The following is a 17,833-nucleotide window of genomic DNA, read 5'->3' as shown; positions in this document are numbered from 1 at the left end:
AAAGTGCATTCTGAAGTTAATTGATATCCCCGATTTTTATGCGTTTTGTTTTGTTAAATCTGAAATCTGCAAAAACTACCATCATCAGATAAATTTAAGAACTAACCAAAACTAACGAAAATGATCACTTCAATTTTTATGTTATAAAATTGAAATGGTAGTAGGCTGCGGATCTGAATTTTAGAAGCGTTTTGGGAGTCGCAAGAAGGCGTGGTCAATACAAAAATTATTTTTAAAAATTAAAAATCTGACTGTACGTAAATTACAGTAGGCGCCCTCAACTCGTTGGAAAAAAACGAAACAATAAAAAAGATAATGATAGAAATAGATGATGAAGATTACAAATATTTTAACAAATGCAGCTTACCAATCTACGCGAAACAAATATCAAGATAACAACTTGGAAAGGCATGCTCTATATTTTTAGAGCCTGCATAAAATTTTAACGTTATTAATAAATATCAGTAAATGAGATAGACACGTCCATAAAAATGGTTTTATCTGTTGGAATGCTGATAGTACGTAGGGCGTCCCAAAAATATGGGGGACTATGCACTGATTGTGTTGAAATATACACAAGCACAGACAGACACAAAAATATGTTGAGTAACCATTCTTGCTCCAATTGTATTTAGTTATTTTTTAAATATAATTTAGCAACAGTAATAATCGAAAATGAATTCAAAGAGTTACTGAATTCAATTGTGCTTATTAATATTTTTTTATTTCAAATTGCCAAGGTGCTAAATAAATATATGGTTAAAATTATAGTACCTTATTTAAAATATAAATTAGATAATAATTATATTATTATAATTACGTTAAAATTAATATATGTTCTTTTTTCTGTTATGTGCGAATGTAATGTGTAAAAAATCAAACTTTATTTCATTACGCAACAGGCCAAAACGAAACCGAAAGCTTTGCATGCTTAACAATACAAATGAGGGCTGCTCTCACGACGCAATATTAAAAATGAACACTTCTTAATGGTAATCGAGACGAGTTTCTTGGCTCATTGTTATTTATAATGCGTGTTTAAAAGTTGTTCATATACCTACCTCGACAGTCGTAGCTATCGAAAAAGAAAGCGAAATTGCTTTCATTTCTATTAAACTATTCTAAAAACAAACAAATAACGGCCAATATTTTCGCATTACAATTTCACATATTAGCATACACATACGTCATTCCGCATTTTTTACATTCTGCGGAAATTTATTAATATTCTAATTGGAGCGTAACGCCTGTTCAACGAGTGACTATTGAAGTTGGCATTGATGCTCTTTTTATAGCTATGTTGTGATAAAAATAACATCTAAAATACCAAATAATGAATTACAAATTAAAACATGCGTATATTGAAGTTTGTCGTGTCACCTTCTTGACGTCGATTATGACGTCGATACATGCGTTTCCTGCAGTTCTTTGAATATATGTAATAGCAACCTAGTTATTCAGAAGCCTCCTCCCTCCTAAACACAATTTTTAGGGTCATAACAACAAAGACTAACTTACCCTAAGTAAATAAAATTTAATACATTCAAATCATCAAGCCATAAACGGATACAAAAATAAAATAATACAAAATTCAAGAATTAGAACATTTAAACTACTAATAACACTATTAAAATGGTGTGACCTAAAATTGATTCCGAAATACGGCAATAGGAAAGGGCAAGGGAAGGCAAGGGAAAAAGATTATAAAATAATATACTTCATACTCCACGCTTCTAAACAACCTTTTGCAGTTTTGTTTATAGTCAAATCGTAAACCATTTAGTATTTATTACCTTCAAATTCTGAAATTAAATGTTTAAAACCGCAGACCTTGGAAATGTGAATACCCATCAATTTTCGCGACTTTCCACATTTTCGCTTTAATTTAACCTTAAAAATGGCTGACTTTGCTTATTTTATGGATAGGGATCAAATCTCAACAAATGAATCAGCAGTTTTGATGTGTAATCTGTTTGTTGATTATTTATTTAGCAAACATTGAAAAATATTTAAACATTGTCGTTAAGCAGCACATTTTGAAATGCGTCTAAGACCTAACGACAGCTATAATGCTAGGGTAAACCATAAAATCATTACAGGACTTTGCAACGAACTACCAATTACATTAAGCCGTTTATAAATCATTCTAAAGTATCATCGATAAGTTCCATGAAGTACGTTATTAGATCGCAGAGCACTAAAAAAATAGCGTTTATTACCGTACTGCGCCAAACACTAGTTACATATTTGCGATTCGTAGACAACTGGTTCTAGAAATCTCTAATTGACGATTTATCTACAATCAATTTATAGGCGCTTTTTGTTGCCCGTTCCCAACAAGGCACTTTTATAAGTGTATAATTGGGATATTAATTAAACTGTGTAAAGTGATAAATGGACAAGGCTGCTCGCATTCAAATATTTACCATGTCAGGCTTATCGTGTTTATCTTTTATGCAGTGTAATTGGTGCGGATCATAATGGTCGTCAATTGATTGTAATCAGATAAAGATTGATTTTAATTTCATAAAATTTGTTGGCTGTGTAATTATTGAAAAAATGGCAAGAAACATTTTTAATGATAATAATAATGATAATGCTTTATTTTCAACAGGTATACATGCAATTCTAATAAATAAAAACAAAAATTGTTCACAATAATAATAAAAAAATCGAAAAAATCAATTAATTATCCTTGGAGTATCTTTATATTTAGAAACAACAGTGTGCAGTGAGTCAAAGTTAATATCGCACAGTCAACAGTGGTTATAATTTAGACCAATTTGATAAATTGCAATTGGAATCGTTAACGGGTTAACGGTATTTGTGTATTCGATTTTCAGGAATTTTTCTTAATTTGCAATTACAAATTCAACGTCCGTTTCGTTTCCCACGGACTTGAGCCACTTCGGACATTTCCGGTAAGGGTTTGGGAGCAATCGGATGATTTCGGAGATATTACCGCACGGTTGAATTTTGACGTTTGTTTATCCAAAAACTAAAGGTCGTTTATTAAACACTCGCTCCGCTGCACTGGAGAAATATTTCTCGCATTGTTTATATGAGGTCAAGCTCTTTCGTAAGGGAATTTCAATTCTTCTAGTAGGAGGCAACGTGCTGCAGAATTAGCGATTTCTGCTATTTCAGGAGGTGTAGTACCAAATCCCTTTTTACTATTGTCTGTTTTAGTTTTAATTATTTTCTAAATAACGACGCTACTTCGGTAAATATAGAGGCCATTTCGCAATATGACGTTTCGCTCCCTAGTTGTATAAATAACTATTATTTAGAAAAAAAAAACAAACTGAGATAAAAACTATAAGTTCACATCTTCTGGGAAACACTAAGTTTTACCTATAGCACATCCTAATACGATTGGATTTAAATTCATCAAATTATAGCCATTTAAAGTTTTTGTTAAATTAGAATAGGTTTTTGGACACTCTATCTATGATATGAAGTATTTAATAGTAGATTCGAGAATTAAAATTAGGTTACATTTTAACAAAATTTTAATTATTAAAGACCTTAAGGTTTGTTTACTATAGACCTTATTGCAACTTACACTTATTTTGACTGAAGAATCCATAATATATAAGAGATCGTATTTAAAAAAAAATTTTGGAAAAACTTTTATATTATGGAAGTCATTTTAAAAAGTAATCATAATATCCAAAAAGTAAAAGTTTATTTGGTCCGTGTAAAGAATTTGATTCAGAAAACATTTTCGAGAATAAATCTTTTTCAAGCTATTAGCGAAAGTCGGAAATCAATTCCGACCTCATTTGTGCAGTGATAAAATTCAAGCGTTTTCAGTATGTTGATTGAAAACGGCGAATCCCTCATATTGATTCTGCAACTTGACTGTTGCATCAGTTGAACGTAATTCTGAGTCCATTGTGTGGTTTTAAGCAAATGCTCAGCATCATCTCTCTTGTCGCGTAACGGAATCGCCACTACAAAGGCGATAAAGTTTCATGACTCCTTGCGGTATCGGCGGAAACTGTAACATTCGGTACGGTCAAAATAATACAATATCTATTTACGCGTCGCTTAAGTGTGGGTAAAAAACCGTTACTTCGTATTTAGTTACGAATGAAAGTGATTCAATTGCGTTAAATTGGTCTTTAAATTTATAACCGTTACAAATTGTTATTTTATCGAATCTTGCTGTTAGCTATGACAATTTTATTGTAAAATTTTGTAATTTGATCTTTAGATTAGATTCAGTTTTAGAAGTTTTGGTTAGTTAGTGTTGATTAGTCAACCTGAGAGCTTCTGTTACGCTACCCATAAAAATTTATATTTCTTAGATTACCTTAGCTCACATTTGCTGTTAATTTGACTATAAATCAAATGTGGTTTATACTATTTTCTCTGTCTTACCTAAAGATCACGCCGGGTGCTATACTTCGGGAGGACTAACAAAAAAAAGCCAATTTGGTATTTTGGACCAGGTTTCGGAAATATAACGAAATTCGAGAGCAATATCAACTTTGGAATTTTTATTTTCGTGTCGTAATAATGTTCATTTTTAACGTCATCCATGAATGGTGAATAGCAATAATATTTCAAGTATTTTATTCTGTGATGATCATAATCTTTTCTCTGGTTAAGTTTAAAAACTTTTGTCATGTGTCAGTTGAGAAAAAGTAGATGAATATGTTAATAAATATGGTATAACCATCCATTTTATGGTTTGCCACGCCACATACAATGAATACAAAATCTTTCTAACCAAATAGAACTATGCCAAGGAACTATAAAACGCTTTGCTCATGGTAAATCACTGTGGGTGCACTGTGAACTCTCTGAACCGTAATGTTGCTAAATGCAAAGTTCTGTCTTTTAATCGAAATAGTAGTCCTATGTTGTTCGACTATAATCAATGTATGTGCCCTTGGAGTATATTAAATGCCGTTTATCGTAAAAAACGCTGTACGCACCAGTTCCAAACAGTAAAAAAAAATGGTAATCTGCTCTCTATATCTTATTTTTTCTTTGGTTTTTAGTTGAAGTGAGGTACGTTTCCATCAAAATTACTACTAGTTCTTAACAGTTCACCAAACGTATTTTACTAAAAGAACAAAATAAACTTCCCAACGACTAAAATGTAGTCGGCGGACGGTTTGTTAACGTTTAAAAAACCGTAATAATTCGTTTCCGGAAAGACCAGTTCTGAAGTGAGCACATTATGCCGTAATTTTTAGCAGTGAGAAATAGTAAAAAAAAAGTCGTTGACGGTTTTAAATCGTCAAGAGAACAGACGCGAAAAGGTCAAAGCACTATCATCATTCCGGCTTTCCGGGCATTGAGATCTAGCAGACCGAAAATTTATATTTGTGATGATTTTTCATAAAAATTACCTTCTGATTTGTATTAAATTGTATCAATATTTAAATAATATAGTAACGATATATTGCATATCTCTGCAACTATGCATTTGATTTGATAGACAGTCTGAAAGTAAAAACGAGGTTATTAGTGAGTAACTAGGCGATTTTAAAATCCAGACAGTTGTGGATACATTAAAATGTGTGGCTCTCCTTGCCATACCTACTGGTATTTGTTCTTAATAACTTTTGGCTGTAACTTTTTTTTTAGAGATATCATGGTAAACAAAAAAACAAAATGTAGAGATAGTAGCCGAGTTTTTTTCCAAAATAAATAAGAACTAAAATTTCAGATTTTCACGAAATTATATATTTTGACATGACAATTGTTTCGACAATTGTTATAAAATGTCAATGTCAATGTAGTTTTTTTCCAAGTGACGTATAAAAGCCTACATCAGATTTTTTCAAAGGGAACACACTGTATATTTATGTATGTGTTTAATAGAATATCTTGTTCCGATTAAAATGACGTAACGCTTTATATTTTAGTTCTTTTGACAAATCGGCAAAAATAGGAAATTTTTATATAATTTCATCACAATAATAATTATTTACAAATTAAAGTAAAACAAAGTCCCTCAAAATGACAAGACACTCTAAAGAAAAAAATCTAATGCAATGCAATATGTGACCACCATTTTCCTGAACACATTTCTCATACTTTGTAATTGTATGATGTCTTGTATTTAGTAACGTTTCCGGATTATCTCGTAACTGTAATTGCCTCTGAAATCCTTTGCCGGAGTTTTACGATATTATTACAAGGAGTTCTGTGCACGTGATTTTTTATGTCTCCCCAAAAGAAAAAATCCATTAATGTTAAGTCGGGGCTGTTGGCTGGCCAATCCATAGTTCCGCCGTTCCGTATCCAACCCTTGGAATATTTCACGTTAAGAAAATTTTTAACTTGTACAACATGTGAGGAGGGCACTGTCTTGCTGCCATATAATCAGCGCTGATATATTTAGAGGTAAATCTTCTGTACATGTTCAATTTGGTGTTCTAAGAGTTGCAAATAATGATCTCCGGTTAACTTTTGATCTATAAATATCGGACCCAAAATATGCCCATGCCCATCTATGACACCACACCATGCATTAATTGATTGGTAACCCTGGGTTTTTAGTTCTTGTATTTTTTTAGGATTGGTAAAGACCAATATCGCATATTTTGTCTATTACAACCCTTTCTTGTAGTGAACGAACTTTCAGACCATAAAATGTTTTTCGAAAAATTGTTATTCTAAAAATCCTTTGACATTGACATGATACTTGGTTTTTGAGTTTTACGAAATTTAAATTCATTATATTCTCCAGTAATAGAGGAAACTTTATGCACTTCATTGAATCTTAATATGTTTGCTTTATTTTCTTCATTTAAAACATTATGATTCCGGCATACATTTTTTGCATTTAATACGTTACCGTTTTCTGCAAATTTCTTTGCCAGCTTTGGAAATATCCGTTTTGAAGGAGCACGGCGCTCTAGATAAAATCTAATATACTGACGAGGAGCTGCGGTTGCACTTTTATTATTTAGACAGTATACTTGAAACATATCACTCCTTTTTAACAACAAGGACATGGACATTAATTCAATCATCAACGTTGTTTACTAATATTTTAAAGATGAACATATTTTTATTTCTCAGTCAGGGGCACCCTTTGAAATTACATAAAAATTTCCTATTTTTGCCGATTTTTTCAAAAACGAGTGGACTAAAATATAAAAGGTGTTTCATCATTGTAATCGGAACAAGTGTTCTATTAAGCGCATACATAATATACAGAAAAAATATGATCTAGGCTTATATGTCAGAAAATTGATAGTGTTTTGTTTTATACGTCACTTGGAATAAAACTTGGCTACTAACCCTACATTTTGTTTTTTTGTTTACCATGATATCTCTAAAAAAAAAGTTATAGCCAATTAAAATGTTATCAAGATAAATTGAACGCACGGTACAGTGAATCACAGTTTCAATAGTATAGTCGCTATAACGAAAACTAACTGGTCTGAGTCTCTCTTTGATTATTTAAATATAAAACAACTTTTTGAAAGTAAGTTGGTAAAACCTGACAGCTTAAATGATGCAAAAATAATAATGGGGGTCAAAACTTATCAGTTTGAAATTTAGGCGGCTTTGATTTCACAATGCAATTGTTTTTTGTTTACATTTGACTTTTAAAAACAGGGTTTCATTCAATAAAACGAATTTGTTTAATAATGGGTCATCGAACTACAACTTCTGAAGTACTCATGATAGAAATAGGTACCGCCAAAGAGACATTGCCAAAATGGTAAATAAATCTTCGTCATTGGTTCAGCATATCATTGAATGTTACCGGAATGAAAATGGGTCAAGACTAAGATTTTAAATGAACACTAGGAAAGATGGATTATAAGAGAGGTATCAAATGATTTTTTAAAAATACGCAAGTTGTGCGTCAAGGTGGAAAGACAGAAAAATGTGTAACCCTGAAACAATTCGACGGATCCTGCGAAAAATTAATTTACATGATCGAACTGCGGGAAATAAACCTTTCATTAGCCGAAGATATAGATGCGTGAGACTCGCATAACTGAACTTCTGGAATTCAGTAATATTGATTGACAAGACCAAAATATACCAAAATATCAATGAGGAGAATACCTAACGAAGAACTTAAATTGAACAATATGAAAGCTATGATAAAGCAAGGTGGAGTTGGAGTAATGCAATATGCATTTCATTGAGGGAAATATGAACGAATTCGGATTGCATTTGCATTTGGATATATTAAGACAGCATCTCCTTGCTAGTACCACAAATTAAACATTGATAACAATTATCTGTTCTATCATGAAAATAATCCAAAACACTTGTTATTTCACGTCCGCGAGTGCTTGCTTTATAACTGCTCAAATGTTAAAACATCGGTCCAGTCACCAGACTTAAATGTTATTGAGAATTTGTGATTGATATTGAAAAACAAAGGAAAAATCTGGTTAAAAAAAGAAAAGTATTCACATATAAATTTATTATTGGTCGCATTGGCGTCAACAATGCTTTTTGTTTATTGCTGTAATCTTTGCTATGTACTTTCCATAGACATGAATTTCCGTAAAATAAGCATCTATCATTTTTAAATAGAATCATTTTGGCATAATTGTAAGTTAAAAAACGCAATCATTCATTCTTGCTCAACGTTCGATACAACTTATGAACTTCCCCGATATTTCCTAAAATTCCCCACGGTTTTCAAAAAAAATTATTTCTTCCAAATTTACAGCCCTATTTCAATAATTTTATGACCTCAAAGGCAATATTGTGTATTAAAAGAAAAATATGCATGCTATCACCAAATGTTGTAAACAATGTGTTTCAATCTATTTGGTTTGGTTTGCGTAATTGCGTAATTCCCAAAACGTTGTAATATAAATTATACGATAATAACAATAACTTACGTTGTCGTAAAAAGATCTTAATAAGAAAAAGAGAGAAAATGAACTTTTTTTTAAATTTACAAATCATCATTTAGTGACATTATTGCTATGCCATATTATAATATACTGTTGGAAGCTAATTCTGTCAATTTTCTTCATGAATTATTATAAGACTTTTTAATATTTTCAGGAGATTTGTAATTAAACTAGTTCATAGGCAAATTTTCGATATTCATTTTATTTAGAATTTTTTATGTAACTTCCAGAATATTTTTTTATGTTATTTTTATCTTATGTCTTACTATCCATCTATCTATTTAGTCCCCTTTGCTCCATCTTTTGATATAAGACTCCCCAGCTTTCTTCACTCTTTCTCCATTCCTTTTATTCTTGCAAGGTCCCCAGTTTATAATTCATTCGTTCCATCTGTCGTCCTTTTGTCTGATGACTTCGCTACCTCCTATCTATTTATCTAACGGATATCATCCCACTATATGTTGCGTTTATTGATTTCGAAAATGTTTTCCATAGTCTTGAACTAACCGTGAAAATGTAGGAGGTAAGAAAAACAATTCACATAAGAAGAGATGTCAGATAGGGAGCCCAATTTCGCTTAAACTTTTTGAGGATGTTTTTTTTAAACTGGATTGGGAAGAAAAAGGTACAAAAATTTGTGGACAGATACACGGATGATATCGCCTTGATAACTGCCGGAAATGCACATTGGTTAAAAATATAAGAACCAAACAAAAATCATAACCAACACGGGTGAAAACATCACAATCAGAATAAGACAGAAGTCAGTGAATACATCTGTGTCAAATTGTTGAACTTAAAAAATAAAACATATCCGTAATATCTGAAAACCACAGTATATAATCAGTCTCTACTCCGTGTCCTCATCTACGAATGAAAAATTTAGTCATAAAGTCAAGTATGGACAAAGCAGCGGAAGCACAAAGATCAATGGAGACACAAATATTAACTGTTTTTCTGAATTTCTTATTAGAACCTCAAAAATGCACAATCGTAATTTAAAGCTTGAGATTCAAAGAGTATGAGTATGCCTGCGGGCGTTAGAAACTTATCATGAACAATCAATTTTTTAAAATACCTAGGAGTTTCTCTAAAATTCCTTACTCTTGTTCCATCAAATAGCCATTGGAATCGAGAATAGTAAAGAACGGCAAAGAAATCTTATCCCGACAGTTTTGTCAATTTCCGGAATCATTTAGACGGTAGAATGAAAAAAAGTCGCCGAATAAAAGCGTAATTAATTTAAATATACACGTCTTCTTAATCTAACCGGTCGTGTCAGCCTGCATCTGTACCTAATACGTATCAATAAAAAGCATTCCTTCTAGTCCACCGATGCGCGATCGCGGAGCGTAAAAAGGAAGAAGAATGAGTGGAATGCCCCGTAATGCGCAACCTTGGAGTAGTTTTATGAGATGAGAATTGAAAGGCTATTTCGTGATTTTGTTTTGCACGTGGTATTTTAGCTATTTGCATGAGAAGAAAAACTCCTGCCTATCGGCCGCAGTGTACCGCGCGGTCTGCGCTGTGTTTATTTTACTCCGCATGATTTACTCCGATAGATACAGTCTGCAGATTCATTGATAAAATTCTTATTAATTAAAAAAAAATCGCGATGCGATTTATGTTAAATTGAGGCAGCTGCCGCCGCTTTTGTCTCGGAAGACAATTTCAATTCAATTCCTGCTCTGCGCTGTTTTTTTTTATATGACTTCAACATATACAGTTTGAGCCAACTCAAAAAAGTGAAAAGATAAAATTTCGGTGAAGTTTTACATTAACGAAAACAAAACGTGCTCAAGTATTTATATTTTATTTCTATTGATTTGTTTAAAGCACCATTTATTCATTTTAAAGTATAATCAATGCTCTCTTTCTGACAAAATGTCTTCGATAAAAATTCACTAATTTAGCATTGTCACTAAATTTGGTTTTGACGCAAAATATTCAAATTGCTTTCGAAAATCCAGTATTACAAATCAGTTCTATAATATTACCAAATCAATCAAAAATTTCAAAAATTATAGCTAAGCTTCATCTCGATTTTTTCTTCGTGTCTGAGGTCTCATTGATTGCTTGCATTTTACAACAACATTTTGCGTCGTAATTAAAAATAGTGATTAGAAGGTAGGACAAGACTTAACAATTTCGACTAGTATGCCATTGCAATAAAATCGATGGTAAAAGTCGTATACTACAAAAATGATTATTTCTGTTTTACTAACACTGAGTTTATTTTTGTGAGTCACTCATTCTAAGTAAATTATTAAATACATTATTTAATACTAATCATAATAATAATAATAATAATAATAATAATAATAATAATAATAATAATAATAATAATAATAATAATAATAATAATAATAATAATAATAATCTGCTCCTTATAATAGGAAACTTAACGATAAGGGAATCATCAAAGATCATTTTCCCCGTTTTCCGCAGTTAGGTATACGAATTAGGTATACACATGAAGAATTTGCATAAAGTTTTGTGAAAAAAATGGAATACTCTGCTGCAAAACACTTAAAATGTTGACAACGGCATATGATGAATCTACTTGGAGCAAAAAATAATGTTTATAGGTTGTACAAGCTGTTCCAAGATGCCCGAGAAGACGCCGATGATGAACCAGCACGTCAATAACTGAAGAAGTGAAACAAACGGTGTTGAAAAATCGTCGCATCATTAGAGAAGTGACTGAAGCCGTCGGCATCTGTATTGGCTCATGCCATCCGATTTTTTCCGTAGTTTTGGGTAGCTGCTTAATTTTAAACTAAAGATCTGTCAACGACGTCAAAAAGGTCATAACTGGTGACGAATCATGGGTTATGACATCGAAACCAAAGGCCAGTCCCTCAGTCGTCCCAATGGAAGAACCCAGAGTGCCGTAGACCTAAAAAAAGTTCGTCAAGTTCGAACAAAAGATTTGCTTATTGTTTTCTTTGCTAATCGGGGTTCTTACCACAAGGTCGTACGGTTAATAAATAGTATTGCCTTGAAGTTATGCGCAGTTTGCGAGGAGCAATACGAAGAAACGTCCGGAATTGTGTGATTTTGCATCACATCGGATATGCCCCCTGTGACGTTTTCCTGTTTCCGAAAACTCAAGAAAGCTATAAAAGTAAGGAAGTTTGGAACGATTGAGGAGATAAAAAAATGGCAGGAAGAACTCAAGACTATACCAAAAAGTGATTACCAGAAATGCTTGGAGGATTAGAAAAATGTTAGCACAAGTATATCTGGAGAGGATTGCTTTGAAGGGGACAAAATACCAAATACTTAATAAAACTTAAAAGTCACTTTACTTTTTGAACACACCTCGTATTTTCTAGCAACTCATATGATTCACCACCACGTCGGCCATATTTTGTAACTTTTGTAATCTGCTGTCAACTACTGAATTACACATCTGAGTCTCATATTTAAGAGCTGTTAGCTGTATTTAATTCGCTGTTTAACACACCATTTTTGCAATTAATGTCGTGCAATAACTTGACAACTTTGCTGGTAGTTTCGAAATAAAAATAATTTAACAAAGCGATTTGTTTCAGTCCGGCGATCAGATTATACGGATTAACGGTTTCACGGTAGACGATGCGGTACACAAAGAAGTTTTACAGCTGATCTCCAATCATACCCATCTCACTTTAAAAGTTAGAGGTAAGCTCAACCATGACGAATCGGATATCTTCTAATAATCCACCTTAACAACGAAAATTGAAAAGATCGTTTTCCCTTCTACTTAATCAGATTGAAATTTGACCAAAGCATAACTTTCTTCAAATAGACTTTGGAATATATTTGTAAAGAAGTAATTACAGTTTTAATCACTCTATTGGGGTTTCATACAATGATTTGAATGGTTACTTACATTGTCCCAAAAATACTAAAAAATATTCTACTTTAATCAAGTCTCATCTACCTAAAACTTAAGATTCTAATATACTCTTTAATTTTTTAAATATTCAGTGGGTCCTAAGTGACAAAGAATAAAATCTATAGAAATATGACTTTAAATGTTATAAAGCTTTAATAATTACAAAAGAAAAGTAATATACTACAGGAGAATGTGCAGAATATCCTGTCACAAGGTGCGAGAGACAGTATTAAGCTATATAAATAGATTTTGAATTTTTATTTAAAAACGCACTTGGCTATAGAATATGCCAATACAATTCCAGAGCGAAGTAAAAATACATCGGAAGTACTACACACATAACTTAAAGACTTCTCCGATATTTTAAAAACTTAATAAGATTTGCACAAACTTTGAATTTTCAGAAAAATAAAAAACTTCTTTACCCCAAGGTAACCGTTCAAATAAAGTATGAAATATTATTGACAGTTTCCTATAAATTTTTCTTAAACAATTTAAAAAATCTCGAATAAAATTAAGTTCAAAATTGGCAGATTTCAAATTATTTAAAAACAACTTTCTTGCAACTGATATTTATTCGATCGTTCCTGTTTCGGGTTTAATTAACCTGTATACTGCACAAATTATTCACAAAAGTAGGAACTAAAACTTTATCAACTCATTCGGTTTTTCTTCGAATTTAATAAAGTTAAGAGAGAATTTTTTTCATGTTCATCCAGAGTTCCATAACTATTGAATATTACAACAGTTGCATTCCAACTAAGCTTTGCACTGTCGTTAACTATCTATTTTACCCAACTAAGAAATATGTGCAATTATTCGAGCAGTAACAAATCTTTTGTTAATCACTTCTCATCACTTTTCAACAGTCTCTAGATTACTAGGTGAAAAGCCATTTGTTTTGCATGCAGTGTTTATGGGAATAGATTTCCAAAAAAAAAGAAATCTCACGTATTATCGGTGTTGCACGCGAGTCAAGCATTCGTGAAGGTCAGGATCGCCTGCAGTCTTCGTTCGTCATTCCATAAAAGTGAAATGATCGTTTCAGATTCGATTCTATTAAGGTCAAAAGTGAATTTTAAATTCCTCATTCGATTACTTTCAATGTGACCACTATTACCATGTGATTCTAGTACTGCGCGCAAAACTTATCTGTCTTAATTAATTTTTGGATACAATGACGCATTGTTCCGCAAGCGATATTGAAACAGCCTTTATGACACCTAGTTAAACTATTACAAGTTAATATAATGATTCAAGAAAAAATGTCAGATGGAAATAGCAATTAATAAGGATTAAAATTGTTCGAAATAAATGTATGTTATTTTATTCGGCAATATCTATAAAACTTCTACAAGTTGACACTTTTACATGGTATGCGGTTTTCACGAGTGCTACTTTTTTGAGAAACGACAGATGGCGCAAACGAAATATATCTAGCCTGTTTCGTTTTTCAGATGCAGGGTCTTTTAACCTCGTATACTAGTCTTTCACCGTACACTATATACTCGGTCTTTCAGACAGGTCGAGAAGTTATAGAATCCAATTTTTTACTTTTGTTGCTGATCGTATGAGTTTTTGAAAAATACAGCCACCTGGCGGAGTTAGTTTTGTTTTCTACTACAGGCTACTTCTAATCTTTCTATTTTGATTTTTTTTTTTAATTTTACACAAAATACCGTTTAAAATTTAGTTCATTTAGTTTTACATATTTTTTATTTTTAAGGAAAAGTTAAATAATTTTACTTAATTTCAATTAAACTTGTTAAATGGTTAAATTGATCTTTCCCAAAGATTTTAGAAAATCGACTACCGATTCGTAACGTGCTTTGTGTACCTTTTTTTGCATTAAACGTCATACAAAATTGTAAATAGGTTGATTGTTATGTCTAGCGCACTCTATGAGCAACGTAAGACCAAAAATTTCTCTTCTCAACCCCTAAATTGTGGTTAGTGTTATAAATGAAACAGGTACTGTAGCTTATAATTCCTCTAGTTTTATCATAGATAAAACAATTTGAGTTAATGGTCGTACTCATGATTTACGTCCATTTTCTTTATTTCGTTTTGACTTTGAACAATGCAAGAATTTGCATGTTATCTCTTTGTACCTTAAAATTTTAAATTTATCGCATCCACCATGGGTCATTAAGGGTTAAGTAAAAGTTAAAATATTATGGAAGGTATGGAATTCATAAGCAAAATTTTTATTGAAAATCGAATAGTTGAAAGTTCTTTTGGAAAATTGTTTTTTACTAATTTCAATAAAACCAACCGAACTCTGCATTTTTGGAATTGAAGTTTTGTTAATTTTTTCTCCAGTCCAGTCAAAGACACGCCAATTATTGATCGATTTGCTGGATCGATTGATTATCGGTCAGTTTTAAAGGATTACAAAGTAAATATCTTATTTCTTCAGGCGTTCTTGGGAAAGAAAAATCTCAGACCGTAAACTTAATAAATACGAGAAGCGAATTAGAACATCTGGTCGCTATATTGAATAATCCCTGATCGGCGAAAGATTGCATTGCCAGAGCTGGAGAAAAGTTTACAATTGCCTTATACAAGGCATCCGGGAGTGAAACATATCTACATCACATACACACGGTGTATCCCATAGACTATCCCATACTCCATAACATGTCACGTTTTTCGTCAGATTCATTTGTGACGAGGACCAATAAGTCCAATCTACCTCAAGTATACGAACTTAAAGTTTTATTTTACTAGACTATGATGTAAACAGTTTAAAAAATATATCATATCATCATATCATATGATATATAAAAATATCCTAGACCCACTATAAATAAGTTCTGGGTTTCCGGTCGGTCAAATAAGATTTCGTCGAGGTGAAAATAATAAAGAAACCCAGCATTTCAAGTTCTTGTTAAACTACCAGTGCTGATACTTAATAGTTTGAGAAAGCTCATAGATAAAATGTTTAGTCTAAAACAATTTAATTAAATCAATTAATAATTAATAAACGACTTTCTCTTTTCATATTGTCCAACTTAACTTCCTATTGAATATACTTTTTATTTGTATATTTTTTAAAAACTTCATATTTATTTTCTAGGTGTTGGTATGATTCCAGTCAAAGAGTAAGTATATTTTAAGATTTCATGTGTATTTTAAAACAAATTCAATTTAATCGCTAGTCCGAAGATACAGTTATTTAATTTAAAAACTAATTCTGCTATCAATCCGATCTAACAAATGATTATTACTTTAAGAAATCACCATATAATTTATGTAGATTGCGAATTGATACGTGCCGTAAATTACCAGCAAACACAAAAGTTACGGTTTTTGATTTTAATCTTCTATTATGCTTTACATTTTATAATTGCGGAAACTCTGTATTAAATCGATTTTTTAATCAGATCAACATTTTCTGCTTTTCAACAACATTTTGTTATTTCAAATTATGACTAATGTTAGCAGGAAAACCGACACCCTAAGTTGGCAAATAATATCGGATGCAGCGTCACCAGCGGCACGGCATTCTCCGCAATTGAGTGACAAAATCAACGACGTGAGGATAAACGTTATGGTCGCACCCAAAAGCAAGTTGGGGTGCGGGTAAGTAATACTAACCTTAAATTTAGTCGATTCCTTATCAAAACTCTATTCGTAGAATATGTAAAGGACCAGAATGGAAACCGGGAATTTTCGTACAGTTTACCAAAGAAGGAGGTATAGCCCGGGAAGCGGGATTAAGACCCGGAGATCAGATATTATTTTGCAACAATGTCGATTTTTCAGACATACCTTTCAATGAGGTAAATACGCTCCCAAAATAACACTTATAGCCTAAAATCCAAAGCTTTTTGAGTAGATAACGTTAATATCACGCTCATGTCATTGTTGCCCTGTAGCGTGCTCTATATAACACATATAAGCAAGCAAGCAAGCGTAAATTATTCCCCTTCCAAGAATTAATAATTCATCTGAATTTTGGCATCTTCATTCAATCAGCACATTCTCAAAAATCCTAAAGAAAGTAATGTAACATCAATTAAAAGAGTTATCCAAAATAAAATATTACCCGAAAAGCGTTCAAATAGCATCGACATTAAATCCGAAGTAACTCAAGGTAGTATCCTGAGGCTTCCGACACTATATATACATTTGAATTTCATTGGTCTCTTAAACATCTTAAATACCATCTATGCGCTGACAACACCAATTTTAATGCGTATTATTTTTGTATTTAGTCCGATATAATTACCTTTTATAATTGTGATCACTTATTTAAAATTAATCTCGCAAAATGTAGTTTCTGGAAATTATATTCATTTTGAAAAATTCGTGGAAAAGTCTGTGACTGTATCTAAACTATAACCTTAGATTTGGACAGCATGTTACTTATAAGATTTGGTGAGCCTATGGTGTAAACTAACCAAAAGTAATTTACTTCCATAACTACAACTTAATTGTAACTCCCTATCTTGGCTAAAAGATAAAGATAAAAGAGAGATGTGCATTCATTATCCTTATGTCTTTAAACATCCTAATAACTAAAAACTACCAAATTGAGCTTTTTATATTTAGAATATAACATTAAATGCCAATTAGTAGTTTAACTTCTAAATTAACTTCGTTCGTTTTATGACAAAAACTTTTTTGAATAGTCATAACTTTTCTGTACATACTTGTACAAGATTTGCAAATAAAATATGCATTTTTGTGTCATTTTTACGGAAAAATCGTATATTAGGCGGAAGTCACTATGACCTGGAGATATTTGGACTTAAAATAAAAAGATTTGTCTAATTCATACAACAGCAAATATTTCGAAGTCAGTTGCTAGCTGTAACATTATCCCACATACCCTGAAAGCCGTTAACGCTCTGTAATAACATACCATGACTTTGAAATTGAACTCTCAGCATTCGGATCTCGGAAACAGTAAGATAACCAGGGTGGCTCAAATATTTATATTTTCCTTGGTATTTAGTTTTTGGTAACCAGTTTGTTTCAATATTTATAGATAGTCTTTAATCACATTATTAAATGTTTTAAAGCTATATATCCATCAAATTAATTAAGCGCCGGAAATACAATAAACTGAGGCGCCTCAGGTGGA

General features: G+C 31.9%; 1 protein-coding gene across 3 annotated transcripts in view; it reads left to right on the top strand.

Moving 5' to 3' along the window:
• LOC132704871 (harmonin) overlaps nt 1-17,833 on the top strand; it is a 79,606-nt gene that overhangs the window by 42,165 nt on the left and 19,608 nt on the right. For 2 of the 3 annotated variants that reach the window (XM_060675171.1, XM_060675173.1), the window contains exons 4-7: nt 12,416-12,524; nt 15,821-15,845; nt 16,186-16,326; nt 16,382-16,526. In XM_060675171.1, coding sequence (XP_060531154.1) covers nt 12,416-12,524; nt 15,821-15,845; nt 16,186-16,326; nt 16,382-16,526 — 420 coding nt within the window. The remainder of the gene's footprint in view (nt 1-12,415; nt 12,525-15,820; nt 15,846-16,185; nt 16,327-16,381; nt 16,527-17,833) is intronic. The other variant, XM_060675172.1, reaches the window with a different exon arrangement.

The sequence above is a fragment of the Cylas formicarius genome, unplaced genomic scaffold (assembly GCF_029955315.1).
Source record: "Cylas formicarius isolate icCylForm1 unplaced genomic scaffold, icCylForm1.1 PGA_scaffold_7__23_contigs__length_41026272, whole genome shotgun sequence".
Lineage (NCBI taxonomy): Eukaryota > Metazoa > Arthropoda > Insecta > Coleoptera > Brentidae > Cylas > Cylas formicarius.
Note: the sequence above shows the minus strand (reverse complement) of the source record. Positions and strands in the feature narration are given on the sequence as shown.